The 19,485-nt window shown below is 44.9% G+C and overlaps 1 protein-coding gene across 1 annotated transcript; it reads left to right on the top strand.

The window, feature by feature from the left end:
• Positions 1-18,307: 18,307 nt before the first annotated feature.
• LOC140914057 (olfactory receptor 52M1) lies at positions 18,308-19,255 on the top strand. The gene has a single exon (XM_073351048.1). It carries the CDS (start codon positions 18,308-18,310, stop codon positions 19,253-19,255), a length of 948 nt encoding a protein of 315 aa, XP_073207149.1.
• The last annotated feature ends 230 nt before the right edge of the window (positions 19,256-19,485 follow it).

The following is a 19,485-nucleotide window of genomic DNA, read 5'->3' as shown; positions in this document are numbered from 1 at the left end:
ACCTCTGCCCCCGTCCCCACCCCCACTCTAGCCCTTCCGTGAGGCCCCGCACCTGCCCCACCTCTTCCCACCCCTTCCCCGCCCCCATCCCAACCCTTCCCCAAAGTCCCTGCTCCAACTCCACCCCCTCCTTCCCCAAATCCCTGGCCCCGGCCTCTTCCCTGCTTCCTTTCCACTCCTCCTTCCCTCCTGGAGCATGCTAACTGTGCCAAACAGCTGTTTGGCAGTGGCCAGGGAGGGAAACACTGGGAGGTAGGCGGAGGAGTGGAGACTTGGCGTGCTCAGGGGAGGAGGAGGAGGTGGCGCCAAGGAAGAGGTGGGGAGGGGAGTGAAGGGAGCTTGGCTGCCAGTGGGTGCGGAGCACCCACTAATTTTCCCCGGAGAACCCACAGAGTCGGCACCTATGGCAGAGAAGTCACAGGCAGGGAATGGCGTGCAGGTGTCTTACTGTCTTTACCTGGACCTGGGTACGTCTTGTGCTGTCTAAAGTAGAGGAATTGTTTTAGCAACCCCTCTTGCAAGGCCCAGGTTGGTTTGCTTTATAATTAATGTGCCCCAAAAGAGAGAAACTGGAAACAGAGTGTGCCTAAGGGGGAGCTCTGGGAAGGGTGTGCTGAAGCAATTGGAGAGTCTGGGGGAGCCATGTCAAAAAAGGAGGGAAACCTTTGTTTGATTCCCCGCATCTCACAGTGGAAAAATTCAGCAGTCCAAGATGCAGGTTAGTATCAGGTGACTAGGTCACCTGATTCTGTAGCATCACAGCATCCATGAGTCAGTAGCAGCATGGAACTGCCCCAGGAAGGCCAAGCCTTTTCACAGTCCATTTTCCTTGCTGATGGGCCACCAGCTCTGTCTGGCTTTTCTGTGGTTGTACCTGAAGTCAAATATCAGGGGGTAGCCATGTTAGTCTGTATCCACAAAAACAACAAGGAGTCTGGTGGCTCCTTAAAGACTTACAGATTTATTTGGACACAAGCTTTTGTGGGTAAAAAAAACACTTCTTCAGATGTGATTGCATCTGAAGAAGTGTTTTTTTACCCACAAAACCTTATGCCCAAACAAATATGTTAGAGTTTAAGGAGCCACCAGACTCCTCATTGTTTTAGTACCTTGAAGTGTTAGTAGTGGGTGTCACCCAAGGTAACCTAGTTGAAATTGTTAGGATATAGATATTCAGGCCTGTCTGTAAAGGCCTAGACTCTAAGAATTTAGGTGTATTCTTATCATTTAGCTGGTTATAGAGGTATACAAGAAAGAATCAAAATCACTGTCTGCCGGTGTAAGGGCCTTCTCTCCCTGTGACGGTCTGAGGCCCTGTTCTTAGGCTAAGGCCTTAGCCTAAGAACAAGCAACAGAGGCAGCCATAAGCTGGGAAGCGAATGGTCACCTCCTCACATCCCAAACTAGTCACATTGAAAGAAGGTGCTATGGGGCTGTTAGGATACAATCCTGTCCTGATAGTGCCTATCGCCTCCAGAGAAAGGGAAGTGCCTAGAAGATGTAAAAGGAAACTTAGTTTGATAGCATCCTGTCTGGCAAGAACTCACTTATCCATAGCTGGGATGTGAAATCCTCACTTCTGTATTGGTTTGTCATTATGGTTCCCATTTTGCTATTGTTTGTCTGTATAATCTCTGTCTGGTTCTGTGATTGTTTCTGTCTGCTGTAGAATTAATTTTGCTGGGTGTAAACTAATGAAGGCAGTGGGATGTAATTGGTTACATAACATATTGCAACATGATTAGGATCGGTTAGTTAAATTTCAGGAAAATGATTGATTAAGATATAGCTAAGCAGAACTCAGGTTTTACTATATAGTCTGCATTCAATCAGGAAGTAAGTGGGGAATAGGAACAGGGAATGGAGGTGGGAAATTGGAATCATGTTTTGCTAAGGGGGGGAAATGGGAACCCGGACACAGGTAAGGCTCTGTGGTGTCAGAGCTGGGAATGGGGACACTAAGGAAGGAACCTGGAATCATGCTTGCTGGAAGTTCACCCCAATAAACATCAAATTGTTTGCACCTTTGGACTTCAGGTATTGTTGCTCTCTGTTCATGAGAGAAGGACCAGGGAAGCAGGGGGCTTATTCCTTCACCCACTTAACAGAAATACAGATACATTAGCCAATATTCCTAACTTCAGATATGGAAATGGGCTTTCAGTTGTTCTATCTCCAGGATGGCACCTTCTATCCTTCACCACAGCTCTCTTTTCTTTGCCCTCTCCTCTGGTCTACCCTCTGATACCAAGATTGAGTGGGCTGTCTGGAGCCTTCCAAAACACAGATAATGATGATAAATCAACAAATAATCATCAAATAATCCAGACAAATCAGGGCCTACCACACACACACACTTTGCCATTAGCTACAGAAGAAGAGCAAACCATGCTTGCCAGCTCCAGAGTGTTAGTAACTTGAATACAGGTGGACACAGCACTGTTGCTGGGCTTGCACAGGAGAAGTCATTCAGTCTCATTCCAGTGTTCAAAAATCCAGATGCTCCGCATGAGAGAAATACCCTGATTAGCCAGATGAACAGGAAGAGAGCTCAGCTGTGGGAATGCAAGTGCCCTCCAGCTGGGGCACTCCTGGAAAGTGTGACTCAGCCTGGAACATTCAATTTCAGTTCCACCTGGGAGAGACTGGGAGGAAATGAACCAAGAGGGAGAGAACAAATCAATGTAAACAATACTCCAGTCTCTACCCTGCCTACAGGGCACCCTTGTTCCAGGGCAGCTTTGTGGGGAGGGCGAGGCCTCTGTGCCCAAGTCAGGCCCCCAGCTGCACTTTATCTACAGAAACCTTCTGTGGGTGTTGGTTTTATTGAGCTTGTTGCCCTGAAGCTTGTTTTATTGAGCTTGTTCCAGTGGCTGTGATACCTTGGCTGATTTCTCAGTGGGAGCGGAAAGTGGAGTCCTGGAGTTCACACCTCGCAGGAACGGGGATCTCGCCAACCCCAGCTAGTTCTGAAAACATCAGATTCACCTTGAGAGGATGGCAAAGGCTCAGGCTCCCTCTTCCAGCCTTTCCTCTGCATCCCATCCAATGAACAGTCCCTGCCAGAGCGGGAGTCCATTTCCCTCTTGGTGTGAAGGAGAGACCATGGAAGCCGAGACTCCTGGGTTCTGTCATCCTGCCACAAATTCTCTGTGTGACCCTGGCCAATTCATGTCTCCCTCTCCCTCTGCCTCAGTTTACCAACTTGTATAATGGGGATATGTTCATAGTGACTTTCCTTTGTTAGGGATTTTCAAGATCCTTCAGTGAAAGGGGCTGCACAAGATGATGGTAGTTACTGACAGGGTGGATTTGATTTGAATCACTAGTCAGGAAGACTCTATTTAATCATGGATTTCTATATAAAAGTGCATTCTTGTTAAGACATATTCTTCACAACTCAGAGATAGATAGAGGTTTTGTTTTTAGAAGATACACACTATACATTTTTAGACAGTGATTTATTTTGAAACTTTTCAGATTAGTTTTACAGCTATATCAGAAAATGAATGATTGTTCGGTTATTTAATTTATCAAAGGTTTCAGAGTAACAGCCGTGTTAGTCTGTATTCGCAAAAAGAAAATGAGGACTTGTGGCACCTTAGAGACTAACCAATTTATTAGAGCATAAGCTTTCGTGAGCTACAGCTCACTTCCTCAGATGCATATCGTGGAAACTGCAACAATTTCCACGATATGCATCTGAGGAAGTGAGCTGTAGCTCACGAAAGCTTATGCTCTAATAAATTGGTTAGTCTCTAAGGTGCCACAAGTCTTCCTTTTCTTTTTTTTTAATTTATCAAAGGTAATTGAAGCAGATATTTATGAAGTTATTGGGAGGTGAACTATCCCCAGTTCAATAGGCTAATCATTAATATTTGCAGGATTTTCTTGCCGTGCTCTATTAGGAGGAGAACATCACCAGACACACAGTTAAATGGTTTTATTTAACTAAAAACAACTTTAAGTATTCTGGGTTTTTGTCTTCAACAGAAAACATATAATATTTTAACAAAACAAGCATATGTCCCTCGCTTCTCACATTTATCTATTCATTGCACTTTTTGAAACTTTGCACTTTTAGAGAGAGGTAAGGGATTGACTCTATGTTCACAAATTTGCAGGGGGCAATAGAGTTGAGGTCTATTATTTCTCACCTCTAGAGATCATTTATTTATTTTAAAACTTTTTTGCTGTTAACAAGCAGATGACAGAACAAGCTAGCAGATGACAGAACAAGGAGTAATGGTCTCAAGTTGCAGTGGGGGAGGTTTAGGTTGGATATTAGGGAAACCTTTTTCACTAGGAGGGTGGTGAAACACTGGAATGCATTATCTAGGGAGGTGGTGGAATCTCCTTCCTTAGAAGTTTTTAAGGTCAGGCTTGACAAAGCCCTGGCTGGGATGATTTAGTTGGGGATTGGTCCTGCTTTAGGCAGGGGGTTGGACGAGATGACCTCCTGAGGTCCCTTCCAGCCCTGATATTCTATGATTCTATGTTACCTCTGGAGACACAAATCCACAGTTTGAGAACTGCAAAACTAAACATCTCTGATGGTATCTTCTAGACTGAGCACTGAGTCCCATTAGATAGATAGAAAGTTTAACCTAAATAATCTGTACAGAAGCCTGTGGAACCCCATAAGATTGGTTCCCTAATCCATGAACGATTGGAACTCATTTATAAAACTTTTCTTAAACATTACATGCATATATTGTCTCATACTATAGAATTAGAATTTATAATCTCTATTCCATGATGAGAGATCTTTGAGATTTAATGTATCCTAATTAAAACTATCTTTTAGATAACAGGTTTTTTGAGGAAAAAAACTGTTATAAAAAAAAATCTGATTTTTTTTTTAAATCATTGATTTTTATCCACCCTGGTTACTGATGAGAATTACTGATGTCTGATCCTTTAGTTTTCAGAGTAGCAGCCGTGTTAGTCTGTATTCGCAAAAAGAAAAGGAGGACTTGTGGCACCCTAGAGACTAACCAATTTATTTGAGCATGAGCTTTCGTGAGCGATGAAGTGAGCTGTAGCTCACGAAAGCTCATGCTCAAATAAATTGGTTAGTCTCTAAGGTGCCACAAGTACTCCTTTTCTTTGATCCTTTAGTGACAGCCCGATGTGCCTACACAAAGTATTTTTGTCTGCCCTGAGTAATCTCTCTCCAGATCTGTCTGTCTACTATCTACCCAGCCATCCTGGCCATTTACAGGGTATCATACCCTGAGCGGATCTAGGCATTATCCCTAATTTTCTTTGTAATCAACTATAATTTTTAAATATACACAAATGCACAGAGCAGTCAATTCCTCTGTGACTCAGCGGAAAGCCCAAAAGTTCTCACCTCCCTTTGGGAAGATCCCTTAATTACTGTTTATTTCTAAAGCTGGATAAATAGTACAGAAGCGCAGACAGGCCTGTCTCCAGCCTGTTTACATTCACAGGCCGCTTCTCCAATAGAGGCTGATTGAACCCCCATGGGATCGCACAGAACTATATTATAAACGGTGCTCAGCCCTGTGTTGGCTCTCGGCGTGGGATGCTGTTGCAGATGCTGGGGTGAGAGCGGTGTGGGACACGGCTACCTGAGGGGGATTCCCAGGGAAGGCGCTTCCATCTCAGGATTCACAGGTACCCATCTCTCGCTAAGGAGCTCAGCAGCTCAGCAAACCCAGTGCAACATGGGCGTGCTGGGATAGAAAGTAAATCTGGGTGCATTTTTGCTCTGCACAGCCATTAAACATCCCCAGGCCCTTGCCACAGATGATGAGTTTGCTCCAGTATCCCTGGCCAAATTTGTCCCTCTGTTCTTTGTGTCCCCTCCCATGGCTGATGGCCTCCAGCCCCAAGGCAGCTGCATTTCAGTGCTACAGTGGATTTTTCAGGATGAAAGGTGTTAGTAAATGTACAATAGAGGGCCAAATTCTGCACCTGGGGTATGTGGTTTGCTTAGACCTTGTGGAGGCAAAACTTCCCTTGGAGTAAGAATTTGAGTAAACACCTCAAGAGCCGGAGGTTTGTTAATGCACAGACATTATCACCTCCTGCTCTTGCAATTCAGGGCTCTGGCTGTTAACTCGGGGTGGGGGGGCCTGTTACCTGACTTTTATCTCCTGGAAAACGTGGAGGTGTGAGGGATCCTCACTGGAACAACTATCACATTTTTCAACATGGGCAAAACATCTTTTCTCTTCGTTTCATTCGAGAAGTCGGCTGAACTGTTATGCCTGAAACTTTCAAAAAACCATTCAGCCGGAAGCAGACACGCAGCATGGGAAATTTCTATCCAAACAGTTAAAGTTTGGTAAACTTATCAGCAACTGAAAATCAGGTTTTCTAATCAAAGATTTCAGACTGCCTTAGGTAACGGTGGAGCCACCAGCATCACCTACAATGACCCATCCATTTGTCAGGTTTCAGAGTAACAGCCGTGTTAGTCTGTATTCGCAAAAAGAAAAGGAGGACTTGTGGCACCTTAGAGACTAACCAATTTATTAGAGCATAAGCTTTCGTGAGCTAGCTGTAGCTCACGAAAGCTTATGCTCTAATAAATTGGTTAGTCTCTAAGGTGCCACAAGTCCTCCTTTTCCATCCATTTGTGAATCCTATTAAGCTAGCTCTGTGCTCCAATAATGTCTGTGGCAAGGAGTTCCACAGGCCAAATACACAACGTGTAAACAATTTTCTTTTGTCACTATTACATGTCAAAATTTTCAGTGTAAAAGAATGTTCCCTTTTTCGTGTTTTATGACACTCAGTGAATACAAACGCCTGACCTACTTTCTTTACCTATAGATTCATAGGGTTTAAGGCCACAAGTGACCATTAGATTATCCAGTCTGAATTCCAGCATAACACAGACTGTTAGGGGGCTTACTCATTCACCCACTCACTTCCCTGGTCCTTCTCACATGAACAGAGAGCAACAATGCCCGAAGTCCAAAGGTGCAAACAATTCAATGTTTATTGGGGTGAACTTCCAGCAAGCATGATTCCAGGTTCCTTCCTTAGTGTCCCCATTCCCAGCTATGACACCACAGAGCCTTACTTGTGTCCCTGTTCTCATTCACCCCCCCCTTAGCAAAACATGATTCCAATTTTCCCACACCTATTCCCTGTTCCCATTTCACCCACCCACTTCCTGATTGACTGCAGACTATATAGTGAAACCTGAGTTCTGCTTAGCTATACCTTAACCAATCATTTTCCTGAAATTTAACTAACCGATCCTAATCATGTTACAATATGTTATTTAACCAATTATATCCCACCACCTTCATTAATTTACACCCAGCAAAATTAATTATACAGCAGACAAGAACAATCCCAGAACCAGACAGAGATTATACAAACAATGGGGAAATGGGGACTACAGTGATAGAACAAACACAGAAATGAGGATTTCACATCCCAGCTATGGATAAGTGAGTTCTTGCCAGACAGGATACTACCAAACTAAGTTTCCTTTTACATCTTCTAGGCACTTCCCTTTCTCTGGAGGCGACAGGCATTATCAGGACAGGATTGTATTCCTAAGAGCCCCATAGCACCTTCTTTTAATGTGACTAGTTTGGAATGTGAGGAGGTGACCGGTTGCTTCCCAGCTTATGGCTGCCTCTGCTGCTTAGCCAAAGGCCTTAGGCTAAGCAAAGGACTTTAGACTGTCACAGTGAGAGGAGGCCCTTACACCGGCAGACAGTGATTTTGATTCTTTCTTTTATACCTCTAGAACTAGCTAAGTGATAAGAATACACCTACATTCTTAGAGTTTAGGCCTTTACAGACAGGCCTGAATATCTATATCCTAACACTCCACCGTTTTTTTTTTTCATTTTTCTTTTGGGATCCTCCTGTCCAGGTATCCCTGGAAAAGCAGAGGACATATGGCGACACATTTCCTGATAGGGCCAGGCATCAAGGGGGAAGGTGTTGATATTCCATTTGTCCCACTGCCCCTTGTGTAGTATAGTGCCCTGCACCTCTCTCGTATGGCCATACCACACCTATTCCAATTAGTGTCACAGACTTCCCATTATAGCAGGCCCGAGAAGGTTGGGTCCGGGTTGTCTAGTACACTGCAGGGTGCAGAGGGCTTATTACATTACTGATAGTTTATCTCCCTATGCAACGTAACACAAGTACAGTTAACAATACAAAATCCACAGCAACACCGAGTCCTGACCACTGCAGAATGGTCCAACAGCCGAGCCACCCCCAAAACACTGCCTCTCCTCCTTTGATGGGGTCACGATCTTGTGTTTCCAGTTGCTGGCAGTTGCAACAAGCTGCCCCTGCAAGTTTTGAGTACTTTTGTCCATATCATAAGTCCACTGAATGTTCACAAAGAAATGGGATATTGTCCAAACCAGCTTAACCACTTGGTATGGAATCAGGCAGTATGTCCTGGTTTGATAATTTACATCAATATGATTCACAGATCCATTTGTGCACCAAAGTTCAGATAGCAGCATGTAGATGTGTGTAGTTTGGTTATGGGCTGGTGTAATTGTGCCCCCAGTAATATGCACATTCCCAGCAAAACACCTTATATACAGTACATCCAATTGTCCACCCCTTGCATAGGCCATTGATCCTGCTCCTCCATAGTCATAGGAGAGGGGCACATCCAAACATCTTCTGCTGATTTACACCACTTTGCATACCCCTCCATTGATTCCCAGTGAGCTCCTTCCCTTCTCATTATTTCCATAGGGCTTGTGGGGACCACCTTAGTTGCCATTCCATTTCCAGGTACCACAGTAGCTATGACACAGATGCTGAACTCCTAGTTGAGTATTTTGAATTTCCATACACATCTTCCCCCCACAAGGTCAGCCTTTTGAAGTCATTCCCCACCCACATTATGAGGTTTTTTGTTCATTGAAACACGACAATGCTAGCAATAAGACAAACACCACAGACAAACACAAAACACAGCTCCATGGTATTCTGGGTTATTTTTCCCACTGGCACCAGCTTGCTTGTAGAGTGTCTGAAAAACAAGAGAAACAATTTCCTCTACCCCCTAGTGGGGACAGATTATTGCTTAATAATAATACCACTTTCCTTTACAAATTTCCTTGCTAATTGCAGGAAAAACAGAAGAATTACCTCGAGGATGTCCTTATTTTGTTCTATAGTCAGGCTAGTGAATTACTCCACCCACTGGTCATTTATGAAATTCATGATGTGGTGTACCTCAGTTTCCCCTTCTATACAACAAACCAAGTTTGCAATAGTTTTTCTGCTGTACCAACTTTAAGTTTATTCTCAGGAAATAGCTGAGAGAGATTCAGATTTTAGCACTGTACACACACACACACACACACACACACACACACACACACACACCCTTCGGGTTAATCTATTCCCCTTATTTTCATAGAATCATAGAATATCAGGGATGGAAGGGACCTCAGGAGGCCATCTCGTCCAACCCCCTGCTCAAAGCAGGACCAATCCCCAATTAAATCATCCCAGCCAGGGCTTTGTCAAGCCTGACCTTAAAAACTTCTAAGGAAGGAGATTCTACCACCTCCCTAGGTAACGCATTCCAGTGTTTCACCACCCTCCTAGTGAAAAAGTTTTGCCTAATATCCAACCTAAACCTCCCCCACTGCAACTTGAGACCATTACTCCTCGTTCTGTCCTCTTCTACCACTGAGAATAGTCGAGAACCATCCTCTCTGGAACCACCTCTCAGGTAGTTGAAAGCAGCTATCAAATCCCCCCTCATTCTTCTCTTCTGCAGGCTAAACAATCCCAGCTCCCTCAGCCTCTCCTCATAACTCATGTGTTCCAGTCCCCTCATCATTTTTGTTGCCCTTCGCTGGACTCTCTCCAATTTATCCACATCCTTCTTGTAGTGTGGGGCCCAAAACTGGACACAGTACTCCGGAGGAGGCCTCACCAATGCCGAATAGAGGGGGATGATCACGTCCCTCGATCTGCTCGCTATGCCCCTACTTATACATCCCAAAATGCCATTGCCCTTCTTGGAAACAAGGGCACACTGTTGACTCATATCCAGCTTCTCGTCCACTGTCACCCCTAGGTCCTTTTCCGCAGAACTGCTGCCTAGCCATTCGGTCCCTAGTCTATAGCGGTGCATTGGATTCTTCCGTCCTAAGTCCAGGACCCTGCACTTACCCTTATTGAACCTCATCAGATTTCTTTTGGCCCAATCCTCCAATTTGTCTAGGGCCCTCTGTATCCTATCTCTGCCCTCCAGCGTATCTACCACTCCTCCTAGTTTAGTATCATCCACAAATTTGCTGAGAGTGCAATCCACCCCATCCTCCAGATCATTTATGAAGATATTGAACAAAACTGGCCCCAGGACCGACCCCTGGGACACTCCACTTGACACCGGCTGCCAACTAGACATGGAGCCATTGATCACTACCCGTTGAGCCCGACAATCTAGCCAACTTTCTACCCACCTTATAGTGCATTCATCCAGCCCATACTTCTTTAACTTGCTGACAAGAATACTGTGGGAGACCGTGTCAAAAGCTTTGCTAAAGTCAAGAAACAATACATCCACTGCTTTCCCTTCATCCACAGAACCAGTAATCTCATCATAGAAGGCGATTAGATTAGTCAGGCATGACCTTCCCTTGGTGAATCAATGCTGACTGTTCCTGATCACTTTCCTCTCATGTAAGTGCTTCAGGATTGATTTCTTGAGGACCTTCTCCATGATTTTTCCTAGGACTGAGGTGAGGCTGACTGGCCTGTAGTTCCCAGGATCCTCCTCCTTCCCTTTTTTAAAGATTGGCACTACATTACCCTTTTTCCAGTCATCTGGGACTTCCCCGGTTCGCCACGAGTTTTCAAAGATAATGGCCAATGGCTCTGCAATCACAGCCGCCAATTCCTTTAGCACTCTCGGATGCAACTCATCCGGCCCCATGAACTTGTGCACGTCCAGCTTTTCTAAATAGTCCCGAACCACCTCTTTCTACACAGAGGGCTGGCCATCTACTCCCCATGCTGTGATGCCCAGCGCAGCAGTCTGGGAGCTGACCTTGTTTGTGAAGACAGAGGCAAAAAAAGCATTGAGTACATTAGCTTTTTCCACATCCCCTCATTCAGTAAGGGGCCCACACTTTCCTTGACTTTCTTCTTGTTGCCAACATACCTGAAGAAACCCTTCTTGTTACTCTTGATATCTCTTGCTAGCTGCAGCTCCAGGTGCGATTTGGCCCTCCTGATATCATTCCTACATGCCCGAGCAATATTTTTATACTCTTCCCTGGTCATATGTCCAACCTTCCACTTCTTGTAAGATTCTTTTTTATGTTTAAGATCCGCTAGGATTTCACCATTAAGCCAAGCTGGTCGCCTGCCATATTTACTCTTCTTTCGACACATCGGGATGGTTTGTCCTTGTAACCTCAACAGGGATTCCTTGAAATACAGCCAGCTCTCCTGGACTCCTTTCCCCTTCATGTTAGTCCCCAGGGGATCCTACCCATCCATTCCCTGAGGGAGTCGAAGTCTGCTTTCCTGAAGTCCAGGGTCCATATCCTGCTGCTTACCTTTCTTCCCTGTGTCAGGATCCTGAACTCGACCAACTCATGACCACTGCCTCCCAGATTCCCATCCACTTTTTCTTCCCCCACTAATTCTTCCCGGTTTGTGAGCAGCAGGTCAAGAAAAGCTCTCCCCCTCGTTGGCTCCTCTAGCAATTGCACCAGGAAATTGTCCCCTATGCTTTCCAAAAACTTCCTGGATTGTCTGTGCACCGCTGTATTGCTCTCCCAGCAGATATCAGGAAAATTAAAGTCACCCATGAGAACCAGGGCATGAGATCTAGTAGCTTCTATTTTCTAGCTTGACTTGTTTTTTCACCTCTCTTTCCTGGAGGGCCATAATCTGAGTCTTCTAGTAGCTTTTTTGCTGACCAGATGTATTCATTATTTACAGCTTCTTTGTGCCCATCAGCCTGGTAATTTGCATTTACCAACAGGCTTTCTAGCTTGCTTTTGGATTCAAAGCTATTAGCAGCTCAGAGATGGTCTTAAAAGGGACACAATCCACTTCCACTAGAGTTCTGATTACTTTCCACTTTCATCTCCTGCTCCAAATTGCACAGAGATCTGAAAAAGAAAGCACAACCTATTTTGCCTCCTTTTGGAGCCCTAATAGGATTTTAATTAAGTACCATGTTTTGTTTGAATTTTTTTCACCCCTTCTCCAATATACACTGCACACGTCCTGGGAAAATGCACATTCCTTTCTATAGTTTAACCTCCATAACATTATATTAGCCATATTAATTTTGCACAAGGTGTAACTGCCTCCCCCGTGCCCACACAATTTTTATGCACACCCACCAAAGCAACAGTCTGATCCCCCAGAGTCACCCCAAGGCTCAGTGTTCCCATCATTCCTCCCCCTTTTCTTTTCTTTTCTTTTCTTTTCTTTTCTTTTCTTTTCTTTTCTTTTCTTTTCTTTTCCCTGTGCTCACACAAAATTCTATTTTGCCTAACATCCCTTGCACTGTGATTACTCTTTTTTACACAACTGTACCCTGATTACACTCCCGTCTTGTACAACTGGACACAACCAGGGGCAGCCAAGTTAAGTTCCAATAGAAACCCCTTACATCCTTTAGTGATTTTGATTACATTACCCAATAGGCAAATAATTTTGATCAGATTATTTCTCTGCCTGCTGCCTGTAGCAGTCCCTTATAGACCATTTATGTGGGAAAAGGGCCCATTTACCCTCAGAATAGCTGTAAAGGCTTCTGGGGACACAAGCACAGTGGTGGTAGTAGCCACTCTACCTGACCCCCTTGGATAATTTAATGACCAAGCTTCCATCCCATGTGTCTGCACAGAGTTGCACATACAGTTACATTGATAGTGAAGTGAGCTGTAGCTCACAATGAAGTGAGCTGTAGCTCACGAAAGCTCATGCTCAAATAAATTGGTTAGTCTCTAAGGTGCCACAAGTACTCCTCTTCTTTTTGCGAATACAGACTAACACGGCTGTTACTCTGAAACCAATTGATATAACTAGGTTTTATCATTAAACAAAAACTTCCTTCTTGTAACACCACAAATGTTACTCTTTTAACATCTTCACAACAGTTACCTTTTACCATTTCCACAAGTCCCAAATGTTTACTTTCCTCCAAACCCTGTATTATCAATTTTTGCAAAAGGTATTTCTTACTTTTTATTCACTTTTTAAAATCACTTACTCCTACATTTAGTTCTTTAAGGTAGTGCAATTTGTCTGTAAAAACTTAGCCACCAAGTACAATTATTGCCACACAGCTGCCTTAACCTGTGCTCTCTTTACCTTGAGACTGTTCAAAGAGGCAGTAAAACATTTGTCTCCATGGATGCCCATGGATCTTTTACTCCAAAAAATTTTCCAGTGGAATACAGCAGCCCTCCCTCATACTTTGTCCAAAATAACCCAAAACATCTCACATAAGTATCCAAAGTACCCTCCATTAAAACTTCAGAAAAACAAAAGTTTGGAAAGGCAGGGGGAGAGGAGTGGGAAGAGGTGGAAAGAAGACAGAAAAGAAGAAAAGAACATAGTTAGCTCTGAGCCAAGAGCAGGCTCCCTGGGTTGAAACAGTTGGGAACCCTTTCCCCAGGTTCTCATTCTGGCTCTGGGAGAAGAGTGGGAGTTGTTACCTGCTCCTGCAAACCTGCCATTTTGCACTTTGAAAATTGGAATTGCACTTTTTTTTCCCTTCCCCTTCTTTCTCTCCACTCCCCCAGGACCAAGTCCCAGCTCCGGTCTCTAAAGGTGGTCTGTTAACTCTGCTTTTGACCCTAAACCCTGTTGTGCCAAATCATCTTTAACCACCCCTAACTAATTTACAACCCTTCAGCAGCCCTTGCTGAAGCAGCACCAAACTTGAAAGATTCCTGGCAGCTTCCCATAATGCTGCCCTTACTTCAAACCTCCCACAAGCAGACTGAAGTGCCTCCTTTCCCTGGAAGGCATTCAGTCCCCATGGGCAGGGACCTTCTTCCACTGACCATATACCTAAGGACAGTGGGCTCCTCAGCCACCCCCCATCCCTCTGGGTCTCCTAACACTTCCTCCATTTCCTTTTTCATCTCATCCCAGGTTGACCCCTGCACCTGGTATGGGCCCTGGTTCTTCTTTATCCATTTATCCAAAAAATCCTTTACCCTGGCTTGCCAGAACCCACAACTACCATCACGAGAGTTCGCGATACCCCCTCCAAGCAGCTGCGCGGACTGTTGGGGAGGGGGACTTACAGGCTGCCACTCACCTATCCAATGCGATACATCCGAGTCACGGCACCAAGATGTTAGGGCCTTGTTCCTTCACCCACTCACTTCCCTGGTCCTTCTCACATGAACAGAGAGCAACAATACCCGAAGTCCAAAGGTGCAAACAATTCAATGTTTATTGGGGTGAACTTCCAGCAAGCATGATTCCAGGTTCCTTCCTTAGTGTCCCCATTCCCAGCTATGACACCACAGAGCCTTACTTGTGTCCATGTTCCCATTCCCCCCCCCTTTAGCAAAACATGATTCCAATTTTCCCACACCCATTCCCTGTTCTCATTCCTCCTCTTACTTCCTATTGACTGCAGACTATATAGTAAAACCTGAGTTCTGCTTAGCTATACCTTAACCAATCATTTTCCTGAAATTTAACTAACCGATCCTAATCATGTTACAATATGTTATTTAATCAATTATATCCCACCACCTTCATTAGTTTACACCCAGCAAAATTGATTCTACAGCAGACAGAAACAATCACAGAACCAGACAGAGATTATACCGACAAACAATAGGGAAATGGGGACTATAGTGATAGAACAACACAGAAAAGAGGATTTCACATCCCAGCTAGGGATAAGTGAGTTCTTGCCAGACAGGATGTTATCAAACTAAGTTTCCTTTTACATTTTCTAGGCACTTCCCTTTCTCTGGAGGCGATAGGCACTATCAGGACAGGATTGTATCCTAACAGCCCCATAGCACCTTCTTTCAATGGGACTAGTTTGGAATGTGAGGAGGTGACCGGTTGCTTCCCAGCTTATGGCTGCCTCTGCTGCTTAGCCAAAGGCCTGAGCCTAAGCACAGGGCCACAAACTGTCACAGTAAGAGAAGGCCCTTACACCGGCAGACAGTGATTTTGGTTCTTTCCTTTATACCTCTAGAACTAGCTAAGTGATAAGAATACACCTACATTCTTAGAGTCTAGGCCTTTACAGACAGGCCTGCATATCTGTATCCTAACAGAGGCCATTAAATTTCACCCAGTTACCCCAGTACTCAGCCCCAAGACTTCTCTGTGACTAAAGCCTGGTCCACACAGATTTTACAGCATAGAATAATAGAGGGTTGGAAGGGGCCACAAGGGCAGGATTTGTTGGATTTGTTGTGTCTAAACCATCCCATACAGATGGCTTCCCAGCCTCCTTTGGAAAACCTCCAGCAAAGGAGGTGCTAGGAACCCTCAAGATATCTGTTCTATTGTCCTCCTGTTCTTACAGTTAGGAAGTTTTTACTGAAATTTCATCTAAATCTGTTCTGCTGTAGTTTGAACCCATCGCCTCTTCTCCTGTCCTCTCTGGCAGGGGGGGACAACTTTTCCCCATCTTTTTTATAGCAGCTTTTCATGTATTTGAAGACTGCTACCATGTCCCCACTTAATCTCCTCTTTTCCAAACTAAACATACCCAGTTCCTTCAGCCTTTGTCGTATCCTCCCATCCCTTTGATCATTGTTGCCGCTTGCCTCTGGATCCTTTCCAGTTTCTCTGCATCCTTCCTATACGTTGGTGACCGAATGCATGCCTCTGAGAGATGTAGCTGTAGCTGTATCATCCTAACCCCGGTGTAGACAGTATGAGGTAGACGGAAGAATTCGTCCATCGACCTTGCTGCCACCTCTCGGGGAGGCAGATTACTTTGCTGCCGGGAGAGCCCCTCCTGTCAGTGCAAGTAGTGTTTACATTGAAGCACCTCTGCAGCCCCTCTGTGGCGTTTTCAGTGTAGACAAGCCCTCAAGCAGCTCTCCCAGAAAAGCATCCAGTCTGTCTCTGCAGACACACAGAGTTGGAGAATCAACCTTTTCCCTTCACACTTTGTTCCAGAGGTTAATCACTCTCAGTGCTAAACATTTGTCCCTTATTTCCAACTGGATTTCTTCTGGCTTCAGCTTCCAGCTGTTGGCTTTTGCTCTGCCATTCTCTGCTAGATTACAGAGCCCGTTATTACTCTTTAATATAAATATATTAAACTCTTTAAGTCTCTCATACTGTCTGGCATTTTCTCCAGGCTTGAATCATTTTTGTGGCTCTTTTGTGCATCGTCTCCAATTTTTCAACATCCTTTTTCAAATGTGGACCCTGGGCCTGGACGCAGTCGGTTTTACAAATGCCGTGTGCAGAGGTAAAATCCTTCCATTGCTTCAACTCATCCTTGCTTATTCATCCAAGGATCACATCCGTGCTTTTGGACACAGTATCGCACAGGGAGCTCACCATGAGATGTGTCCAAAGCGACCTCTAAATCCTTTTCAGAGTCACTGTGTTCTAGATCATAGTGCCCTAATCTGTGGGTAGGGCCTGCATTCCCTGTTCCAGAATGATAATGGAGCATTATTTATAGTCATCGACTTTTGTTTTAAGTAATCCCACACCAGTGTTTCCATTGATTCCTAATGTTGTCTAAGTTTTTTTTAAACATTCCCTTTATATTTTTATCGTTTATGTTTAACACAAAACTGCCCTGTATTTGCCTTTTTTTTTCTTTTGGCTCTGCTGCTGCCTGATTGCGTACTTCTGGTTCCGAATGAGATGTGTGGATATCTGGTGTTTGTAACTCTATGGTTCTACTGTAGATGCTCTTTCACATCCTCCTTGACTGCTAATGGACTGGAAAGTATTTTAACATCTCATGTGATATGAGTACCTTATACTGCTTCTTTCAATTTCCATAACTTCCAATTTGTATTGTTTTTTATCTTTTTTTCCCTTTTCCCCATTTATTGCTTTTTCTCCCCTAATTTTTGCCTTCACTTTGCCACAAACCGCGTTTTTAGCCAAAGTTGTCCACTTTCTTAAATGTGGAATCTTCTTAAAGAACTGCCAATTTTCACTCAGATTTCTGTCTAAATTATTCCTCCCAAAAAGCTTTGCTGAGAATTTCTTCAGCTTTGTGGAATAAACCTTTTTGAAGCACTAAGCCCAGGTCTACACGTGGCGGGAGGGTGGGGGGTGGAGAATTGATCTAAGATACGCAACTTTAGCTATGAGAATAGCGTAGCTGAATTCGATGTACCTAGATCGACTTACCGCGACATCTTCATGGTGGAGAGTCAACTGCTCCCGTTCCCCTGTCGACTCCGCCTGCACCTCTCGACGCGGTGGAGTACAGGAGTCGACTGGAGAGCACTTGGGGATCAATTTATCATGCCTAGACGAGACACGATAAATCAACCCCTGATAGATCAATCTCACAGTGTCGATCCCCACCATAATGTAGACCTGCACTAAGTATCTACAGATATTACTGGTTGGGAACTGTTCTCTGTTTGTTCATTTGAATATAATCACTTCCATTCTTTATTTTGTTCTCCTCTATCATATGCCCCCTTATTTGTCCCTTCTCTTAACTAAACCATCCTGGGCATTTGAATCTGTCCGCATATGGCTTCCTCCCCTGTCTCAGCTATCCCCTTTACATCTGCTATATGCTTTATAGAGACTGAATGATGCCCAGGTCTTTTCTCGGAGATGTGTTCCAGCTGGGATGCTTCCCCAGAACATGTTTGGCAAAGGTTTAGATTTTTCCCATTCTCACATTTTGAACAACTGGGTGAATGGGGAACTCCCTACAGCACAGACTCTCTAGCCTGGGTTTCATTGCCTGAATGAACAATGATGGATAACCAGTATCCAAACTCATGTTTCCTGATGGAGCCTATTAAGTTTTCCCAGACAACAAAGTGTAGAATTACTGATGCATGGAGGACCATAAAACATGGAATTGGCATTAGTAGGGCCAGTTGTTCATAATTAATTTCTCTGAAATTATGAAATAATGAAAGTGTCATTTTTCATTGTGTGAAGGGCAACCAATCTGCTTCACCCATGAGAACAGCCCTCAGTAGTGCATGTAGTGTCTCATAATAACATTATCTCTCCAGCCAGGTATTTGTACTGCAACCATCACCCTTGACCCTGGGCACATACAGGAAGTCATGGGAACGTACGATACATGCAGGTGACACCATTCTTCATCAGAGTTGGACACCTTCGCCCCTCCTCCATGTCAGATTCCAACAGAACCGACTTCATCAACCCCTCCACCTTCATCCTGCTGGGCATTCCTGGCCTGGAGGAAGCCCATGTCTGGATCTCCATCCCCTTCTGCACCATGTACACCATAACCATCCTAGGGAACATCACCATCCTCTACATTGTGAAGAGGGAGCCAAGCCTCCATTGGCCCATGTACTATTTCCTCTGCATGCTGGCTGTCACTGACCTGGTCCTGTCCACGTCCATCCTGCCCAAAGTGCTGAGCATCTTCTGGTTCAAATCCAGGGAGATCAATTTCAGTGCCTGCCTCACCCAGCTGTACTTGATTCACTGCTTCATAGTGGTGGAGTCTGGAATCCTCGTGGCCATGGCTTTTGATCGCTACGTGGCCATCTGCCATCCCCTGAGACATTCCACCATTTTGACAAACCCCGTTGTGACCAAGATTGGCCTGACTGTGGTACTGCGTGGCAGTATGCTCGTACTGCCCTGTGTCTTGCTGGCAAGGCAGTGGCCATATTGCAGAACCAACATCATCCCACACACACACTGTGAGCACATGGCTGTGGTGAAGCTGGCCTGTGCTGACATCCGTGTCAGTAGTTACTACGGTGTCTCTGTGGCAATCTTGGTGATGGGTCTGGATGCGCTTTTTATCACCGTGTCCTATATCCAAATCCTCAGGGCCATCTTCAGTCTCCCCACAAAGGACGCCCGACTGAAGACTTTTGGGACTTGCATCTCCCATCTCTGTACCATCTTAGTCTTTTACATCTCAGCTCTCTTTGCCTCCCTCACATACCGGTTTGGCCAGAATGTGGACCTGCATGTCCACGTTCTCATTGCCAATGTCTACTTCCTGGTGCCCTCCATGCTAAACCCCATCATCTACGGAGTGAGGACCAAACAGATCAGGAACAGGCTGCTACGGCTCTTTACTCATGAAGGGATCTAAAATTTTCTTCTGATGCTCTGGCTCTCACACCGAGTTCAATGAAGATCTGGAAGGTGACATGGTGCTGGGCCGTACCCTGTCCTGACCTTACTGTGAGTGGTCAATGTGACAAACTGATAACTTGATCCCTGAAGCCCTGCCCTCTGCCCAACCTCTTTCCCCAAGGTCCCACCCTTGTTCCACATCTTCCCGCAAGGCCCCACCCACTTTTGTGACTCTTCCCCCAAGGT

This window comes from Lepidochelys kempii, chromosome 1 (genome assembly GCF_965140285.1).
Source record: "Lepidochelys kempii isolate rLepKem1 chromosome 1, rLepKem1.hap1, whole genome shotgun sequence".
NCBI classification, from domain to species: Eukaryota; Metazoa; Chordata; order Testudines; family Cheloniidae; genus Lepidochelys; species Lepidochelys kempii.
This window is presented reverse-complemented; position numbering and strand designations above follow the sequence as displayed.